The sequence below is a fragment of the Chrysemys picta genome, chromosome 12, assembly GCF_011386835.1.
Source record: "Chrysemys picta bellii isolate R12L10 chromosome 12, ASM1138683v2, whole genome shotgun sequence".
NCBI lineage: Eukaryota > Metazoa > Chordata > Testudines > Emydidae > Chrysemys > Chrysemys picta.
In genome coordinates this window covers 23015167-23036201 of record NC_088802.1, presented here as the reverse complement: position 1 = coordinate 23036201, position 21035 = coordinate 23015167, and the positions used below count along the sequence as shown (strand labels likewise).

At 45.3% G+C, this 21035-nt stretch overlaps 1 protein-coding gene and 1 pseudogene across 1 annotated transcript; both read right to left on the bottom strand.

Moving 5' to 3' along the window:
- Positions 1 to 4565: 4565 nt before the first annotated feature.
- LOC112061082 (olfactory receptor 11A1-like) lies at positions 4566 to 5516 on the bottom strand. Its single transcript, XM_024113647.2, has one exon. The coding sequence runs from the start codon at positions 5514 to 5516 to the stop codon at positions 4566 to 4568; it is 951 nt and encodes a 316-aa protein (XP_023969415.2).
- A 13343-nt stretch (positions 5517 to 18859) lies between these two features.
- Positions 18860 to 19802, bottom strand: LOC135974647 (olfactory receptor 10A7-like; annotated as a pseudogene).
- Positions 19803 to 21035: the final 1233 nt, after the last annotated feature.

Sequence of the window (21035 nt, the reverse complement as noted above, 5' to 3'; positions counted from 1 at the left end):
CTTCTTGTTACTCTTAACATCTCTTGCTAGCTGCAACTCCAAGTGTGATTTGGCCTTCCTGATTTCACTCCTGCATGCCTGAGCAATATTTTTATACTCCTCCCTGGTCATTTGTCCAATCTTCCACTTCTTGTAAGCTTCTTTTTTGCTTTTAAGATCAGCAAGGATTTCACTCTTTAGCCAAGCTGGTCGCCTGCCATACTTACTATTCTTTCTACACATCGGGATGTTTTTTTCCTGCAACCTCAGTAAGGATTCTTTAAAATACAGCCAGCTCTCCTGGACTCCTTTCCCCCTCATGTTATTCTCCCAGAGGATCCTGCCCATTAGTTCCCTGAGGGAGTCAAAGTCTGCTTTTCTGAAGTGCAGGGTCCGTATTCTGTTGCTCTTCTTTCTTCCTTGTGTCAGGATCCTGAACTCGACCATCTCATGGTCACTGCCTCCCAGGTTCCCATCCACTTTTGCTTCCCCTACTAATTCTTCACGGTTTGTGAGCAGTAGGTCTAGAAGAGCTCTCCCCTGGTACAGCCCTTGTTCCAGCTCAGGTGGTAGCTAGGGGATTCCTCATGATGGTTCCTCCTCTTTGTTCTGTTCCATCCATTTATATATATTGCATAAGGCGGGAATCCTTTATCCCTCTGGGTTCCCACCCATCCCCCTTCTCAATGGAAAAGCACCAGGTTAAAGATGGATTCCAATTCAGGTGACATGATCACTTGTCACTGTAAAACTTCATTACGCACTTGCCAGCACACAGTATACAGGAAGGCTTATAGGTAAAACAGAGCCATCTGCAGTCAATTGTCCTGGTTAATGGGAGTTGTGACAGGGTCTGTAGCTCACCGCTGTGGCGCCTCCTCCCGGCCGCTTCGGGGAATTAGTTTTGTGCCAGTAGAGCGTCCTCTTTGGGTGGCGTTCAGCCTGTCGTCTCGCCTCTGTGGGGTGCACGGACGTGCGTTGCTCCCGACGTCGGCGTCCTCTTCCGGAGCACTGCCCTCCGACAGTGTCCCTTTGTCCAATCACACCCCCTTCCGGGGGAGGGGGTAAACAACAGCCCCACACCTTCAAGTCCAATCCTCACAGTCTAGGATCTGGTGTGGTTCTGACCGGCCGCTCCCTGCGGCCTGTGGCTGTGCGTGGGGTAGCACAGCAAACAAAGGGGGGAAAAAGGGGGGGGGGGACTCAGGCCCGCCCACTACTCTGAGTCCCGGTCCAGAAGCCCTCGGGTGACAGTCTCACTGTCTTCCTTCTCCTTCCTCCTCTGACTATCCCTCTGGACCGCTTCCCCAACAGCCCTTCGCTATGCTAGGCCTCCTCCTCCCAGGCCTGCCGCCTAGCAGGCTATGGAGTAGGGCCTTCTCCCACTCTCTCAGGCTGGCCTGCACTGCGCTGTCCGTGGTGCTGGCCTCCCAGCTCTGGAGATAGACCTTCCCCTCTGAAGGTCTGGGACAGACTGACTGCTCCTGCTCTGGGCAGCCTTTTATATGGCTAAGCCGGGCCGTGATTGGCTGGCTCCAATCTGCCTTCTTATTGGCTCCCAGTAAGCCCTCTCCTGATTGGCCGCGCGTCTACGCAGGCGCCTAGGCCTGCCGCAGCCCAGTCTCTCTAGGTGTGGGGTAATCGCCCCACCACAGGAGTCATCAAGATTCCAAACCACCATTAATGGCCCACACTTTGCATAATTACAATAGGCCCTCAGAGTTATATTTCATATTTCTATTTTTAGATACAAGAGTGGTACATTTATACAAAGAGGATTATACACTCAGTAGATTATAAGCTTTGTAATGATACCTTACAAGAGACCTTTTGCATGAAGCATATTCCTGTTACATTAACATATTTTCATAAAATCATATAGAGTGCAACATCACACTACTTTTCTATGATTCTATGAATGCGAAAGACAGTTTCCTTGGATTATCAGAGTTCATTTCAAAGCCATGAATGGACAGATGTATTTTCACAGGGATTCACTCACACAAGGTCTCCACCCAAATTTTGCATCAGTATAACTATTTTGATTAGTGCTGTGACTTTGTTATGGAAATAGTTCTATGGGTACAACCTCCAGTTCAGACACAGTTTACCAGTTAAAAGGTGCCTTAAACAGGTATCACTTATTCCCCTTCCCATATGGGAATGAGCTATATTGATATGAGCATCTTTACATCAGTATAATTGCATCCAGTCTGTGTAGGTGCTGGGACACCTCATGGGGCATCCTGGATGACTCAGGGCAGCCCAGAAAACAGCCCCTCATCTGTTTCCTTTCTTCATTCCCCATATAATGGAGCAATTCCCCTGGTCTCAGGGTGTTCCCTGCAGGAGCCTCTCTCACGCTCTCAAGTCTCAATTCAGCCTCCTGAGCTGGCCTCTTACTCTAGCCCCCTTCTGCCCTTTATTGAACATTGCCTGATTCCCCTCAGCTGGGCTTCTTCTCTAATCAGGGCTGGCTTGGCCCCAGGCTCTCCAGCCCAGAGCACGCGGCCCTGTCACAGGCAGGGATATTCCAGTATAGGTAAAGTGGTGCAACTTCTATGTGTAGACAAACCTTCACACATGTATTCCTCACACTGGTTATGAAGGGAGTAGATAATGGGATGTATGACAACAAAGACGGCAGAAAGAGAAGACTTAGTTTAGTTCTTTTATTGTACAATGCTTTTGGTAACAGAGACACAATTATTAGGGTCGCCTAAAAATGGTAAAACATGAGAAGGAACTGGTGGAAGTGGAAGGAAATCTCAGGATAGTGGTTTGCCTATAAATGTACAGGCTGGGTTTTCCCATAAGAGGTAATGTTAAACACCCAAATCCTATGGACAGTGAATGGGAGTTGGGCACCCGAAGGGCCAAAATCCATTTGCTGTGGATGTAAAATCTTAACTACTGTTTCTGCCAAGAACTTTTCATATAGGCCCGGATGAAGACTAGCTAAGAAAGAACAATACGTAGCTGAGAGACAGCTGGGGTAAACAGATAACTTTGTGTGTTTCAAGTCAGTAAGCAGAGTCAGCATAACTCCAAATGTAATTGGGCGTCCTTATCGCAAGTTATAGACACATGAAGCACTGAGAAAGGCCTCACGGTTACTCCCTAATGCAGGGAGGAGATAGTGGTACAATACCCCTCAGATCCCAGACAGAGTTCAGAGAGAGACCTAATATAATTGACATAAGTTATGACAACCTCCTCTCACAGATGTATGCCAGTCCTAGCCCAGAGAAATGCAAGGGTACACTTATAAACTATTGTTATTGTTAAATACTAATTACTGCTTTTTTGCTTTAAATCTCCAGGAATGTATCTGTTGGTCAACTGGGAGAGCTGCTACCTCCTTCCCCTGAACCCCAACATTAGGATTTGACCTATACACTTTAATAGACATAGTTTGGGGGTAATTACCTGTGTGTCAGCAATATGTTAATTTGGGCCATGGGCGGAGCCATTATGTAATCTTTTAGACCATTGGCTTATTATGCTTATCTTGTCTTGCTGCTAGAACCTATCCAGGGGCTTGGGAAAACCCATCCCTCATTGCTTCTCTCCTCCCAATGAGCACCCTATATAATCTATTGTAATTAATTGTTCTGCAGTGTCTCTGAGCCTGATAAGCAAAGAGACACTCCGCCAGCGATGTGTGTAATAAACTCCTGTGCTTGACTCTACATGGTGTGGATTACTGTTCCTTCAGCACCCAACACCCTTAGGTGCCATTGTCAATTACAACTGGAGCTCTGGATAACTGATTTCTATGCATTTCCCCACCACTAACCCAATTAGTTGGGAAACCCTGTAGGCACATAAATTTTTGCTTTAAAAGTGCCGTAAGTCCCAATGTTTCTGCCTCTCAACATGCCTCTGCAGCCTCACACCAGGCATCCGCATGCCATAGCCCCAGAGCGATGCAGAAATCTGGGGAAGGTAGATGTTCCCCTGCCTGACTCATGTGCCAGGCACCTAAATACCTTTAGAAATCTGGCCCTAAGTCACTTTTGAAAATGGGCAAATAAGAGGCATGGGCTGGTGTCCTGTGTTCTGTGGCACAGGTTGGAGAGTTTCCTTTTGCTTTTCTCTCCCTTTGGAAAGAAGCCTGGGGATGAAATAAACAATAAAAAAAAAAAGAAGTTAATTGTACAATTTCCTGTCATTGGAATTCCATGGTGATGTTGCAATCTTACATTTTTATAATGTAAATGTTGTGTGTGTCTGGGGATATCTCACTCTCCAAGGGATGGATTCCAACTGCGTCCATTTATCCTGCATTTTCTCCCTGAGCACAATCTCCCCGCATTGTCTGAACTTCGATCAGCCACCAGTTCAAGTCTCCCACCAGCCCAGTAGTAACCACCAGTGGTATCTGATATTGGTCCAAAAAAGAACAGGGTCACAGGTTTTTAAAAGGTCTGTGCACCTCCATTTCTCTGTGACTCTGCAAAAGCATGACAAGAAATCAATGGAAGCGAATGAAAACATGACCTTCTACTTTAGTAGGCTTTGATACTGACCCCAAATCACTCCATGTTATATCTATTTCATTTTAACCCAAGGAAACAGATCAGCTAGCATTGTCCAAACCTGCATCTTGTGCAAGCTTTCCTCAGAGCCTCCTTGACCTCTTTATTTCTCAGGCTGTAGATGAGGGGATTGACCAGGGGAGTCAGGACAGTGTAGACAACAGAGAGAACTTTCTTGAAGTCACTCAGTGCATTGGTTGTTGGGAACATATAAACAATGAGTAGAGTTCCATAATAAATGGTCACCACAATGAGGTGGGAGGAGCAGGTAGAAAAGGCCTTTTGCCTCCCAGTGGTGGAAGGGATTCTCAGGATGGTCGCAATGATACAGATGTAGGACATCAAAGTAAGTAGGAAAGGGACCAGTAAAAAAATCAAGCTGAGTGTGAAAGCCAACATTTCCATCAGCTGAGGATCATTACAGGAGAGATTTATCAGGGGGATCAGATCGCAAAAGAAATGGTCAATATCATTGGGGCCACAGAAAGTTAACTGTGATATCGACAACATTGCTATGCTACTACCTAGGAAGCCACCTAGCCAAGAACCACCTGCAAGCTGGAGCCAGACCCTGCCACTCATACGGGCTGCATAGTGCATTGGATTGCATATCGCTAAATACCGATCATAAGACATCACCGATAAGAGAAGGCATTCCGTACCTGCCAGAGAACCAAAGAAATAATATTGTGTGAGACACCCACTAAATGAAACAGTCCTGTCCTCAGTCAGGAGACCGGTCAGCATGCTGGGTAGGATGGTGGAGGTGTAGAAGGTCTCCAAGCAGGACAAGTTCCCCAGGAAGAAGTACATGGGGGTGTGAAGGTGCTGATCAGTCACAGCTAAGGTCACAATGAGGATGTTCCCAGCCACGGTTGCAATGTAGATCACGAGAAATAGCAGGAAAAGAAGGATTTGCAGTTCAGGGAGCGTCCCAAATCCCAGGAGGATGAATTCTGTGATGAAAGTTTCATTTCCCTGTTCTGGGCTTGCCATGAAGTGTGTCTATGGGTTAGAAATTAACTCTGTGACATAAATTAACAAAATTCACTCAATAAATATCAGCATTATTTTCATTGTCTCCCTCTACTGGTTACTGAAATAATAGTTGAGTTGAGAATAGAAGACGGGGAGCGGGAATGCCATCTCTCTTGATCCCTGGGACAGATTTCATATCTGAGCAAACTGCAGGTTAAACAAAATGTTAATTTCTCTGGAAAGCTGTGTAGTACCTTGACAGATGGCACCAAGCACTCAGATACAATGGTGTTGGGGCTCAGCCACAACAGCACAGGAACACAGATAGAGGAGACACATTAGGTAGATATTGGTTCAAATAGTGACTGCCTGGTGTCTAAAAGCAGAACAACATAGGCTGGAGTTCCACTGCTGAAATGGGTCAGGATTTTATATTTTAGGGGCAGCCACAACAAAGAAACAAACCAAGCAAATAGGGCTGGGAATTGCAATGGGTGGGCAGCCAACTGCAAGTGAATTGCAGGGGAAATTGGCAGCGTAACTCAATTAGCACCCTTTGAAAATTTTATGCAGAAACACCTGTCCTTCCCTATGACAATAGCTCATAGTCCTGCAGTAGGACACTCCACTTACAGAGACCCAGCCAGGTGACCATCTTATACAGTTGGGCCCCAGTGTTGGAAATGTTACAGCTGGTCATACAGTTACCCAATCTCCTTTTAAAGCTAGAATCTATCAATTTTGCTAAAAATTTACCCTCTCTTGCATAAAGATTTCTATTGGAAATTTGTAAGAAATATTATATTTTTATATTAGTAGAGTGGTGAGGAACCCAAATTTCCATTTCATGGGTAATTCCATGATGTCAAATGTTGGCTTTCATGCCAATTTTGACTTTTTAAAAATATATGTATTATTAATTTTATTTCTAGGTTATTTTTATTTTAGATTACTTATGTTTTTTATTATTTATTGTATTTTATGTGTACATTTAAAATTATTTAAATTTTATTGTATTTCATTTATAAAACAATATATAACAACTTTTTTTTCCCCTAACAAAATTTTGTAGAAATAAATTTGTTTCCATGTAACATTTTGATCTTGATGAATTGGTATTTTCTGATGGAAAAATAGAGAATTTTTTATCAGCTCTACATTTTATTCTTTTTTTCCTTTATGTGGTTAAAAAACTATTAATTCTCTCTCTCTCTTTTTTTGGCTGTCGTATCTGCCATTTTTTCAAATCTGCCAAATTGGAGGCAATTTTTAATTTCAGAAGGTGGAGAAAGCTACTAGGGGGAGAGGCTGTTGCAGATTTAATTTTGATAAATAGGGAGGAACTGGTTGAGAATCTGAAAGTGGAAGGCAGCTTGGGTGAAACTGATCATGAAATTATGGAGTTCATGACTAGGCAGGATTTGGTTTCAATGGATAGATGTTGGTAAACATTGCTATCAGCTGAGACACTGAAACCAACAACAGAAAATATTGGTCACAGGCGGCGTTAGCGCAGCCTCCCCCCACGCCGTGTGCCGGCAGGGATGTGTGTCAGTGATCCCACGGCCATGCAGGGATCCCTCTGCCCCCAGCTCTCACAGCATGGTGACAGCCATCCCTACAGGTGCTAGGTGTGGGGATGGCTACAGTCCTGGAGGGAAAGAACCCAGAGCCACAGCCTGGTCTGCGAGGATGAGGATGAGTCCCTGGCAATGGGAGAGGCCACCCCCCACTGCTGGATGGCTTCTACCTATAAACGGAGCGATTCAACTATGGGGTGGCCTCTGCTATGGCCCGGGGCTCATCGTTCTCCTCCTCCTCGCAGCCATGGCCACAGATCTCTGCTCTGCTGGGTCATAGCAGTTGCGGTGTCTTGGACCCCTCGGCCATCTAGGGAGCCACCTGTACCTCTGTTGTCACTGCTGGGAGTCCCCCACAACCCCATTTCCCTAACCCTGACCCCAACCCTACCCCCCACTGAATTTCCCGCAACTATAAAAACTAAAATAGTTAAAAATCGCAAAGAAACTTAAAAATACAAAACAATATTAGTTGAAATTGCACAAATAAAATTGAATTCTACCAAGCCTGTATATAGTGTCTGCTCTCCTAGCACTGAGCACAGCAGCAAATATCAGCCGTGTTGTACCCACATCGTCTCACTAACCCTCTCAATGCCCCAGTGAGGTCTGTGCCAGAAAGAAAAGTAAAATCTTGTGTGTAGCCCGGAGGAAAGCTTAAAGTGGAATGAAGGATGCTCCACTGTTTGAAGAGTTCACCTTGGACTTGGCACATGTTACTTCAATTCCCTCCTTTGTCAAACTCCTTCTGTGACTGTCAGGCCAAATTTCCAAAGGCTGGTAGGTACCTAAAAATGTGGATTGGTGCCTGAGCAAGTGCAGTACCTAACGCCCACTAGGACTGTCTCTGTATCTTTAAGTGCTGAAACACCTCTTTAAATGTGTCCCTCTGTGTGTCAGGTCCCCATCTGGAAAGCAGGGATAATAGCATCTCATGGGGTTGTGGGAGGATAGATACATTCAGTACAGTGAGGTGCCCAGATACCATGGTGATGGGGGGCAGATAAAGAGCTAGGATAGCAGTGACCTGACCGGTCTTTTCTTTCTCCAAATTCTGCCATTTTGCTTTGGGTTGGGACTTTAGGAGAGATCATTGCCCAGTTCCCCTTGGATTCCCAAACCTTGAGCTTGAACCTTGAAATGAGAAGGAAGGAAAAGGTTGAGTTACCTCTAAGGCGGGTCTATCAGCAGCTGGAGTCTCTGTTGTCACCTCCTGACATAGCATATCAGGTACCAGGATCCAGGTTATTCAGTCCATCTTCTCTCCCCACTGGATCCACATACTTCCATGTTCCCAGTAAATTGAAGGTCATAGCCCAGAACACCTACCGAGGTGCCATTGTCATGTCTGGTAACGTGCCCTGTGCCTCATGCCCTCCACCAAGTGTTGAAAGTCTTTTCTGATTCATTATATATCCGTCTGTTGGAAGGTACAGTCTCCCAAGGCACGTCTGTTCTGGGGAATATAACAAGCAAGGAAAAGTTTGTCTAAAAATAAACCAAATACTATGTCGGTAGAGTAAAACTTCTAATCTCAAAGGGAAAGTCCTGGAGAGGGAAGAAACTTCTAATGCTAAAACAAATCTCTGTCTTTATTGGGTGAATGCTACGTTGACTGTCAAGAAATAATGCATTAACCCTAGAAATAAAATTTACACCTGAGATTTTTAGAGCCGATTAACTGATTAGGCGGCGAACAGCAGAGGCTAACAGCAGGAGTTTGCCTGGGAGCTGTCCAAGAGGAGGTACGCTAAGTGCTGCATTAGGGGGGCTGTGTAGGTGGGCCTTGAGTGGGCCTGACTGGTATATAAGGGCAGTCAGCAGCGAACCAGCTGAGCGGCGAACAGCAGAGGCTAACAGCAGGAGTTTGCCTGGGAGCTGTCCAAGAGGAGGTACGCTAAGTGCTGCATTAGGGGGGCTGTGTAGGTGAGTATCTGAGTGCCTGCTGCTGGGACAGTTGGTCAGTTTGACCGTGTGCTTGATTGCTTGCTTGTTTGTTTGAAAAGTGTGAATTGGGAGTGCTTTGTTCCAGGTGGGCCTTGAGTGGGCCTGACTGGTATATAAGGGCAGTCAGCAGCGAACCAGCTGAGCGGCGAACAGCAGAGGCTAACAGCAGGAGTTTGCCTGGGAGCTGTCCAAGAGGAGGTACGCTAAGTGCTGCATTAGGGGGGCTGTGTAGGTGAGTATCTGAGTGCCTGCTGCTGGGACAGTTGGTCAGTTTGACCGTGTGCTTGATTGCTTGCTTGTTTGTTTGAAAAGTGTGAATTGGGAGTGCTTTGTTCCAGGTGGGCCTTGAGTGGGCCTGACTGGTATATAAGGGCAGTCAGCAGCGAACCAGCTGAGCGGCGAACAGCAGAGGCTAACAGCAGGAGTTTGCCTGGGAGCTGTCCAAGAGGAGGTACGCTAAGTGCTGCATTAGGGGGGCTGTGTAGGTGGGCCTTGAGTGGGCCTGACTGGTATATAAGGGCAGTCAGCAGCGAACCAGCTGAGCGGCGAACAGCAGAGGCTAACAGCAGGAGTTTGCCTGGGAGCTGTCCAAGAGGAGGTACGCTAAGTGCTGCATTAGGGGGGCTGTGTAGGTGGGCCTTGAGTGGGCCTGACTGGTATATAAGGGCAGTCAGCAGCGAACCAGCTGAGCGGCGAACAGCAGAGGCTAACAGCAGGAGTTTGCCTGGGAGCTGTCCAAGAGGAGGTACGCTAAGTGCTGCATTAGGGGGGCTGTGTAGGTGAGTATCTGAGTGCCTGCTGCTGGAACAGTTGGTCAGTTTGACCGTGTGCTTGATTGCTTGCTTGTTTGTTTGAAAAGTGTGAATTGGGAGTGCTTTGTTCCAGGTGGGCCTTGAGTGGGCCTGACTGGTATATAAGGGCAGTCAGCAGCGAACCAGCTGAGCGGCGAACAGCAGAGGCTAACAGCAGGAGTTTGCCTGGGAGCTGTCCAAGAGGAGGTACGCTAAGTGCTGCATTAGGGGGGCTGTGTAGGTGGGCCTTGAGTGGGCCTGACTGGTATATAAGGGCAGTCAGCAGCGAACCAGCTGAGCGGCGAACAGCAGAGGCTAACAGCAGGAGTTTGCCTGGGAGCTGTCCAAGAGGAGGTACGCTAAGTGCTGCATTAGGGGGGCTGTGTAGGTGGGCCTTGAGTGGGCCTGACTGGTATATAAGGGCAGTCAGCAGCGAACCAGCTGAGCGGCGAACAGCAGAGGCTAACAGCAGGAGTTTGCCTGGGAGCTGTCCAAGAGGAGGTACGCTAAGTGCTGCATTAGGGGGGCTGTGTAGGTGAGTATCTGAGTGCCTGCTGCTGGGACAGTTGGTCAGTTTGACCGTGTGCTTGATTGCTTGCTTGTTTGTTTGAAAAGTGTGAATTGGGAGTGCTTTGTTCCAGGTGGGCCTTGAGTGGGCCTGACTGGTATATAAGGGCAGTCAGCAGCGAACCAGCTGAGCGGCGAACAGCAGAGGCTAACAGCAGGAGTTTGCCTGGGAGTTCGCGTGGGGAGAGCGCACTGAGGCTTTCATCTGCAGGTTTCTCTGAGTAGTTCCTGCAAGAGGTGAGGAAGCTCCTAAGAGGACGGTGATATGGAAGGTGAGCGATCAGCTGTTGTAACCTGCACAGGTTGTGCCATGTTTGTCTTTCTTCCGCAGGACAGAAGTGACTTTGTCTGTACAAAGTGCAAGCTGGTCTCCATATTGGAGGAGAAGGTTCGAGGGCTGGAGAAACAAGTATCGACTCTGCGTTGCATAAGGGAAAACGAAGATTTCCTGGACAGACGTCAGGAGATGCTTCTACGGCCACAATGTTCTGAAGATTCAGAGCAGGCGCAGCAGGGACAGAAGGATTGTGAGGAGGTTTGGCAGCATGTGACCTCCAGAAGAAGAAAGAGGAGCGTCCATGCACCAGCAATGGAGATACAGGTGAGCAATCGTTTCCATGTTCTCTCTACAGGTGCTAATGCGGAGAGTGGACTAGATGGCCCATCTGAGGGAAGGGAGCAGAAGGAGACTCCACCGATTGGAAGGCAAAAGATGCACTGTCCTAGGGATGGGGGTTCCACGACCACCACTCCCAAGAGGAGGAGGAGGGTGGTGGTGGTCGGGGACTCCCTCCTCAGGGGGACTGAGTCATCTATCTGCCGCCCTGACCGGGAAAACCGAGAGGTCTGCTGCTTGCCAGGAGCTAGGATACACGATGTGACGGAGAGACTGCCGAGACTCATCAAGCCCTCGGATCGCTACCCCTTCCTGCTTCTCCACGTGGGCACCAATGATACTGCCAAGAATGACCTTGAGCGGATCACTGCAGACTACGTGGCTCTGGGAAGAAGGATAAAGGAGTTTGAGGCGCAAGTGGTGTTCTCGTCCATCCTCCCTGTGCAAGGAAAAGGCCGGGGTAGAGACCGTCGAATCATGGAAGTCAACGAATGGCTACGCAGGTGGTGTCGGAGAGAAGGCTTTGGATTCTTCGACCATGGGATGGTGTTCCAAGGAGAAGGAGTGCTAGGCAGAGACGGGCTCCACCTAACGAAGAGAGGGAAGAGCATCTTCGCCAGCAGGCTGGCTAACCTAGTGAGGAGGGCTTTAAACTAGGTTCACCGGGGGAAGGAGACCAAAGCCCTGAGGTAAGTGGGGAAATGGGATCCTGGGAGGAAGCAGAAGCAGGAGAGCGCAAGAGGGGAGGACTCCTGTCTCATGCTGAGAAAGAGGGACGATCATTGAGTTATCTTAAGTGCCTATACACAAATGCAAGAAGCCTGGGAAACAAGCAGGGAGAACTGGAAGTCCTGGCACAGTCAGGGAACTATGATGTGATTGGTATAACAGAGACTTGGTGGGATAACTCACATGACTGGAGTACTGTCATGGATGGATATAAACTGTTCAGGAAGGACAGGCAGGGCAGAAAAGGTGGGGGAGTTGCATTGTATGTAAGAGAGGAGTATGACTGCTCAGAGCTCCGGTATGATACTGCAGAAAAACCTGAGAGTCTCTGGATAAAGTTGAGAAGTGGGAGCAACAAGGGTGATGTCGTGGTTGGAGTCTGCTATAGACCACCAGACCAGGGGGATGAGGTGGACGAGGCTTTCTTCTGGCAACTAGCAGAAGTTGCTAGATCGCAGGCCCTGGTTCTCATGGGAGACTTTAATCACCCTGATATCTGCTGGGAGAGCAATACAGCGGTGCACAGGCAATCCAGGAAATTTTTGGAAAGCGTAGGGGACAATTTCCTGGTGCAAGTGCTGGAGGAACCAACTAGGGGCAAAGCTTTTCTTGACCTGCTGCTCACAAACAGGGAAGAACTAGTAGGGGAAGCAAAAGTGGATGGGAACCTGGGAGGCAGTGACCATGAGATGGTCGAGTTCAGGATCCTGACACAAGGAAGAAAGGAGAGCAGCAGAATATGGACCCTGGACTTCAGAAAAGCAGACTTTGACTCCCTCAGGGAACAGATGGGCGGAATCCCCTGGGAGAATAACATGAAGGGCAAAGGGGTCCAGGAGAGCTGGCTGTATTTTAAAGAATCCTTATTGAGGTTGCAGGAACAAACCATCCCGATGTGTAGAAAGAATAGTAAATATGGCAGGCGACCAGCTTGGCTAAACAGTGAAATCCTTGCTGATCTTAAACGCAAAAAAGAGGCTTATAAGAAGTGGAAGATTGGACAAATGACCAGGGAGGAGTATAAAAATATTGCTCAGGCGTGCAGGAGTGAAATCAGGAAGGCCAAATCACACTTGGAGTTGCAGTTAGCAAGAGATGTTAAGAGTAACAAGAAGGGTTTCTTCAGGTATGTTAGCAACAAGAAGAAAATCAAGGAAAGTGTGGGCCCCTTACTGAATGAGGGAGGCAACCTAGTGACCGAGGATGTGGAAAAAGCTAATGTACTCAATGATTTTTTTGCCTCTGTCTTCACGCACAAGGTCAGCTCCCAGATTGCTGCACTGGGCAGTACAGCATGGGGAGAAGGTGACCAGCCCTCTGTGGAGAAAGAAGTGGTTCGGGACTATTTAGAAAAACTGGACGTGCACAAGTCCATGGGGCCGGATGCGCTGCATCCGAGGGTGCTTAAGGAGTTGGCGGGTGAGATTGCAGAGCCATTAGCCATTATTTTTGAAAACTCATGGCGATCGGGGGAGGTCCCAGATGACTGGAAAAAGGCTAATGTAGTGCCCATCTTTAAAAAAGGGAAGAAGGAGGATCCGGGGAACTACAGGCCAGTCAGCCTCACCTCAGTCCCTGGAAAAATTATGGAGCAGGTCCTCAAGGAATCAATTATGAAACATTTAGAGGAAAGGAAAGTGATCAGGAACAGTCAGCATGGATTCACGAAGGGGAAGTCGTGCCTGACTAACCTAATTGCCTTCTATGATGAGATAACTGGCTCTGTGGATGAGGGGAAAGCAGTGGATGTGTTATTTCTTGACTTTAGCAAAGCTTTTGATACTGTCTCCCACAGTATTCTTGCCACCAAGTTAAAGAAGTATGGGCTGGATGAATGGACTGTAAGGTGGATAGAAAGCTGGCTAGATCGTCGGGCTCAACGGGTAGTGATCAATGGCTCCATGTCTAGTTGGCAGCCGGTTTCAAGTGGAGTGCCCCAAGGGTCGGTCCTGGGGCCGGTTTTGTTTAATATCTTTATTAATGATCTGGAGGATGGTGTGGACTGCACTCTCAGCAAGTTTGCAGATGACACTAAACTAGGAGGCGTGGTAGATACACTAGAGGGTAGGGATCGGATACAGAGGGACCTAGACAAATTAGAGGATTGGGCAGAAAAAAACCTGATGAGGTTCAACAAGGACAAGTGCAGAGTCCTGCACTTAGGACGGAAGAATCCCATGCACTGCTACAGACTAGGGACCGAATGGCTAGGTAGCAGTTCTGCTGAAAAGGACCTAGGGGTCACAGTGGACGAGAAGCTGGATATGAGTCAACAGTGTGCTCTTGTTGCCAAGAAGGCTAACGGCATTTTGGGCTGTATAAGTAGGGGCATTGCCAGCAGATCGAGGAACGTGATCGTTCCCCTTTATTCGACATTGGTGAGGCCTCATCTGGAATACTGTGTCCAGTTTTGGGCCCCACACTACAAGAAGGATGTGGAAAAATTGGAAAGAGTCCAGCGGAGGGCAACAAAAATGATTAGGGGTCTGGAGCATATGACTTATGAGGAGAGGCTGAGAGAACTGGGATTGTTTAGTCTCCAGAAGAGAAGAATGAGGGGGGATTTGATAGCAGCCTTCAACTACCTGAAGGGGGGTTCCAAAGAGGATGGAGCTCGGCTGTTCTCAGTGGTGGCAGATGACAGAACAAGGAGCAATGGTCTCAAGTTGCGGTGGGGGAAGTCCAGGTTGGATATCAGGAAAAACTACTTCACTAGGAGGGTGGTGAAACACTGGAATGCGTTACCTAGGGAGGTGGTGGAGTCTCCTTCCTTGGAGGTTTTTAAGGCCCGGCTTGACAAAGCCCTGGCTGGGATGATTTAGCTGGGAATTGGTCCTGCTTTGAGCAGGGGGTTGGACTAGATGACCTCTTGAGGTCCCTTCCAACTCTGATATTCTATGATTCTATGATTCTATGATTCTATGATTTAGACACCGAGTTCTCAGCCATTTCCCTTAGAAAGTTTTTTAAATCTCAGCAGAGCATTAGCTGATCTTTCATTTTCTCCAACCAAACTTCCTGTTGTCCTTCATAGTAAGCAGACATGTACCCAGTCCCCATCCAATAAGCTCATTCAATCTGTTCAGACAACATTTTTAAAATAGTCTAAGTGATTTAGGTGCCTACATCCCATTTTCAAAAGTGCCTTAATTATGAAGGCTTAGCAGCCTAAATCTCACTGAAAGGCAATGGGATTTAGGCTCTTATGTCACTTTTGAAGATTGCTTATGGTTTTTTTTAAATGTTACCCTTATCTCAATGTCTCCTGGTCAGTCATTTCTGAAACGAGGAAGGGCCAGCTGATGCTCAAATGAAATGCAAATGCAACAAGGTGTTTTACACATTTAGGTTGGGATTTTCAAAGGCTGGTAATGTACACAATAAACACCCAACTCCCATGGAAGTGCTATGAGAGTTTGGCACCTAACTCCCTTAGGCTTCTTGGAAAAGCCCAGACCATGGAAGCATGGAGGTTAGAGACCCGAGATTATAAAGTGAAAATAGTTTGTTCCCAAATCCCTGACAAGTTTCAGGGTTATGTGGCTCTTCAGTGCCACAGGAATTGTACAAATTAGATAATCTTGTACCAGAACTGTAGGCCTCTAATTGGTCTGTTGGAATGTTTGATAAGCAACCGAACAGTACAGATTCCATCCTGTAGAGGACAGCATTATACATTGACACTAGCCAATTCATGGTCCAATTTGGGTACAGTCAATATAATCATTTCAGTTATGTGTATTGCAATATATTCTGCAACTTGACTCCAAAACTGTGCTTCTTGTCCTGAAGGAAAGGTTTGTTCCAGCCTTTACAGAAGAATACAAATATCCACTTATTTCTGAACGCAAAGCAAACTATCAGATTGTTATTCCCAGTGCTCTCCCAGCATAATTTGCTCCCTAACCATGTCATAAGGTCTCAGTCCAATTTATAACCAGTGTGAATAATTGTGTGTTACCAAAGTTTTGTTTTTCATAGTGCCCAAATGTGGAATATTTGTGGCTCACATCATTGTATTTTGGAAAAAAGAGGTTTCTTTTTTTGTTTTGTTTTTTAATTAATCTCTGGCAAAACTATTGCTGACAGGAATGAAATCCCATTGCCTAACTCTTTGAAGGATACATGTCTAAACAGAAAATTGGCTATAACAGAACAATAGACCAGAATCTTCACAAACCATCGCTTAAATTTTTTAATTCCAAGATGATTGGCTCTTAATGACTTAAGCAATATTTTTTAACTGAAGTCACGGATTTAACAATTACTGACTATTTGCCATTCCATATGAACAGCTGCCATCTAGAGATCATTAGAAAGGATGCATAAAAAATTTATCACATTAACCTTGACTTTCCCTAATGCCCATTTTCCAGTATTTAGCCTGTAGAAGAGAAAACTAAGGGGGGACATGCTAACAGTTTTCAAATACATAAAAAGTTGTTACAAGGAGGAGGAAGAAAAGTTGTCCTCCTTAATCTCTGAGGACAGGGCAAGAAGCAATGGGCTTAAATTGCAGCAAGGGAGGTATAGTTTGGACATTAGGAAAAACTTCCTAACTATCAGACTGGAATAAATTGTCTAGGGAGGTTGTGGAATCTCCCTCACTGAAGGCTTTTAAGAACAAATTAGACAAACACCTGTCAGGAATTATCTAGTAATGAGTGCAGAGGATTGGACTTCATGATCTATTGAGGACCCTTCCAGTCCTTTTCTATGATTCTATGAATGCAAAAGACAGTTTTCCTGGATTACCGTAGTTTCAAAGCCATGACTATACTGATGTATTTTCACAGGGATTCACTTACACAAGGTCTCCACCCTAATTTTGCATCACATAATCATAGGATTGGAAGAAGGGACCTCGAGAGGTCATCTAGTCCAGTCCCCTGCACTCAAGGCAGGACTAAGTATTATCTGGACCATTCCTGGAAGGTGTTTGTCCAACCTGCTCTTAAAAATCTACAATGATGGAGATTCCACAACCTCTCTAGGCAATTTGTTCCAGTGCTTAACCACTCTGACAGTTACGAAGTTTTCTAATGTCCAACCTAAACCGCCGTATCTGCAATTTAAGCCCATTGCTTCTTGTCCTATCCTTAGAGGTTAAGAAAAACAATTTTTCTCCCTCCTCTTGTAACAACCTTTTATGTACTTGAAAACTGTTATTATGTCCCCTCTCAGTCTTCTCTTCTCCAGACTAAACAAACTCATTTTTTTCAATCTTTCCTCATAGGTCATGTTTTCTAGACCTTTCATCATTTTTGTTGCTCTTCTCTGGACTTTCTCCAATTTGTCCACATCTTTCCTGAAATGTGGTGCCCAGAACGGGACACAATACTCCAGTTGAGGCCTAATCAGTGAGGAGTAGAGCAGAAGAATTATTTCTTGTGTCTTGCTTACAACACTCCTGCTAATACATCCCAGAATGATGTTTGCTTTTTTTGCCACAGCATTACAGGTCTGTCACATCTTATGCTGGGGTTATGTTCCGCAGTCAGCGCTTAAAGTGAAAATCGCGTATAGTCAAAATTACATTGAATGTAATGGCGGGCGGAATCGCCCGCACTACAGGTACAGTGTTAAAATTGTTATTTTTCTCTTTTTTTTTGTTTTTGCCAACCGCGTAAAGCTGAAATCATGCATGTTAAATGCGCGTAAGATAAATATAAAGTAATGGAGATATCCCATCTCCTAGAACTGGAACGGACCTTGAAAGGTCATTGAGTCCAGTCCCCTGCCTTCACTAGTAAGACCAAGTACTGATTTTGCCCTAGATCCCTAAGTGGTCCCCTTAAGGATTGAACTGACAGCCTTAGGCTTAGCAGGCCAATGCTCAAACCACTGAGCTATCCCTCCCCCCAAAATGCAACAGACCTGTACACTGTTGACTCATATTTAGCATGTGACCCCCAGATCTCTTTCCGCAGTACTCCTTCACAGGCAGTCATTTCCCATATTGTATGTGTGCAACTGATTGTTCCTTCATAAGCGGAGTACTTTGCATTTGTCCTTATTAAATTTCATTCTATTTACTTCAGACCATTTCTCCAGTTTGTCCAGATCATTTTGAATTGAAATTCTGTCCTCCAAACACTTGCAACCCCTCCCAGCTTGGTATCGTACACAAAGTTTATAAGTGTATCTCTATGCCATTATCTAAATTATTGATGAAGATATTGAACAGAACGGGATCCAGACCCCACTCATTATGCCCTTCCAGCATGACTGTGAACTACTGATAACTACTCTCCGGTAACAGTTTTCCAACTAGTTATGCACCCATCTTATTGTAGCTCCATCTAGGTTGTATTTCCCTAGTTGGTTTATGACAAGGTCATGCGAGACAGTATCAAAGCCTTTTTAAAGTCAAGATATACCACATCTACCACTTTCCCCTATCCACAAGGCTTGTTACCCTGTCAGCAAGTGCTATCAGGTTGGTTTGACATGATTTATTCTTGACAAATCCATGCTGACTGTTACTTATCTCCTCATTATCTTCTAGGTGCTTACAAATTGATTGCTTAATTATTTGCTCCATTATGTTTCTGGGTACTGAAGTTAAGCTGACTGGTCTGTAATTCCCCGGTTCTCCCTTTTAATAGATGGGCACTATATGGGAATCCTGTGTTCTGTGGCACAGGTTAAAGGGTTGCCTTTTGCTTTTCTGTTCCTTTTGAAGGAAGCCTGGGGATGAAATACACTATAAGAATCAAAAGTGAATTATACAATTTCCTAACATTAGAGAGTGTGTGTGTGTGTGTGAGAGAGAGAGACCCTACAAAGAATGGATGCTCAGCTTTCCAAGTGAGGCCATTATCCCTGCACTCTCTCACTGAGCACAATCTCTCCTCATTGTCTGAACTTAGAGCAGCCACAAGTTCAAAACGCCCACTAGCCCAGTAGTACTCACCAGTGACTTACATAGACCTCTTAAAATCTGTGACCCCATTCTTTTTAGGACCTGTCTCTCTCCACTTTCTCCCATGGCTGTGACTCTGTAAGAGCACGACAGGAAGCCCAGTGAAGCTAATGGAAACATGACCTTGGACTATAGCAGGCTTCGATTCAAGCCCTAAACCAGCCTACGGTATGTCTATTTTATTTTAACCTAAGGAAACTGATTGGTTAGCATTGTCCAAACATGGATTTCCTGCTAGCTTTTCTCAGGGCCTCCTTGACCTCTTTGTTCCTCAGGTTATAGATGAGGGGAATGACCAGGGGAGTCAAGACAGTGTAGAAGACAGAGAGAACTTTCTTGAAGTCTCTCAGGGTGTTTGTTGTTGGGAACATATAGGCAATCAGTAGAGTTCCATAATACACAGTCACCACAATAAGGTGGGAGAAGCAGGTGGAAAAGGCCTTTTGCCTCCCCGTGATGGAAGGGATTCTCAGGATGGTCACAATGATGCAGCTGTAGGACATCAAGGTAAGTAGGACTGGGACCAGTAAGAAAATCAAGCTGAGTGTGAAAGCCAACATTTCCATCAGGTTAGGATCATTACAGGAGAGATTTATCAGGGGGATAGGATCACAAAAGAAATGGTCAATACCATTGGGGCCACAGAAAGCTAACTGGGATATCGGCAATGCCACTACATAGGAAGCCACCTATCCAAGAGCCACCTATAAACTGGAGGCAAGACCTGCCACTCATATGGGCTGCATAGTGCATTGGATTGCATATCGCTAAATACCGATCATATGACATCACCGATAAAAGAAGGCATTCTGTAGCAACCATAGAAGTAAAGAAATAATATTGTGTGAGACACCCACTAAATGAAATAGTTCTGTCCCCACTCAGGAAACCGGTCAGCATGCTTTGCAGGAATGTTGAAGTGTAGCAGGTCTCCAGGCATGACAAGTTCCCAAGGAAGAAGTACATAGGGGTGTGAAGGCGACAATCAACCACAATAAAAACCTCGATGAGGATGTTCCCGGCCATGGTTGCCATGTAGATCACGAGAAACAGCAGGAAAAGAAAGATTTGCAGTTCAGGGAGAGTGCCGAATCCCAGGAGGATGAATTCTGTGATGGACGTTTGATTTCTCTGTTCTGGGTTCATCATAGGTTGTGTCCATGGGAAATAAATTCACTCTGGGATATAAATGAAGAACATTCACTCAATAAAACATCAGCATTGTTTTCATTGTCCCCCCAGCTGGCTATCGGAACAATAGGTAAGTAGAGAGTGGAGGCTAGCGGATGGGAAAGGGAGAAAATGCCATCCCACTTGACTCCTGGGATAAATTTCATATCTGATCAGCCTGCAGGTTAAAGAAAACGTTAATCTGTCTGGAAACCTGTGTAGTAACTTGACAAATCACACCAAGCAACCAAGACATGTGGTGATGGGGCTAATGTACAACAGTACAGAAAAACTGATAGATATTGGTTCAAATAGTCACAGATTTCACTTCCTGGTCTATCAAAGCAGAACAGTGTCCTTGGACAGGCTGGAGTTCTACTGCTGAAATGGGTCAGGATTTTATATTTTAGGGGAAGCCACAACAAAGAAACAAACCAAACAAATAAGGTTGGGAATTGCAATGGTTGGGCAGCCAACTGCAAGTGAATTGCAGTGAAATGGGCAGCCTAATTATAAGCACCCTTTGAAAGTTTTTATCCTAAACAGGCAAATACCTGTCCTTCCCTAGGACAATAGTTCATTGTCCTGCAGTGGGACACTCTACACAGAGACCCAATCTTCATTAAAAAGAACCAACCAACCAACCAACCAACCAACCAAAAAAAAAAAAAAAAATCTAGCTAGAAACCACCATTTTAGGTAGAAAATGTATCCTCTATTGCAAGAAAAAACTTTCCTTACCAATTTCTAATTTTATACAATGTGCTATTTTCAGATTATGATAGTGGTGTGGAACCCAAATTTCCATTTCATTGAATATCCCATGATTTCAAATGTTGGTTTTCATTCCAATTTTGTCTTTTTAAAAATGTATTTATTTATTTTTAATTTTATTTCTTGACTATTTTTATTTTATATTACTTATGTTATTTTATATATTCAGTGTATTTTATTTGAATACTATTTTATAATTTAAATGTATTTTATACTAGTTTATTTTTATATTTTATTTCATTTGATATCATTTTATAAAATATGTACAACAACTTTTTTCCTAAACAAAATTTTGTAGAAATTGATATGTACCCATGGGACATTTTGATCTCAATTAACTGACATTTTCTGATGCGAAAATAGTTCATTATTGCTCTATTTCTTACCCTTTTCTTCTTAAACATTGGTTAAAAAATATTAATTCTAGCTCTCATCCCC

Coding starts and splice junctions, on each gene's coding strand:
- LOC112061082 (XM_024113647.2), bottom strand. CDS start 5,516: ATGGCAAGCCCAGAACAGGGAAATGAAACTTTCATCACAGAATTCATC.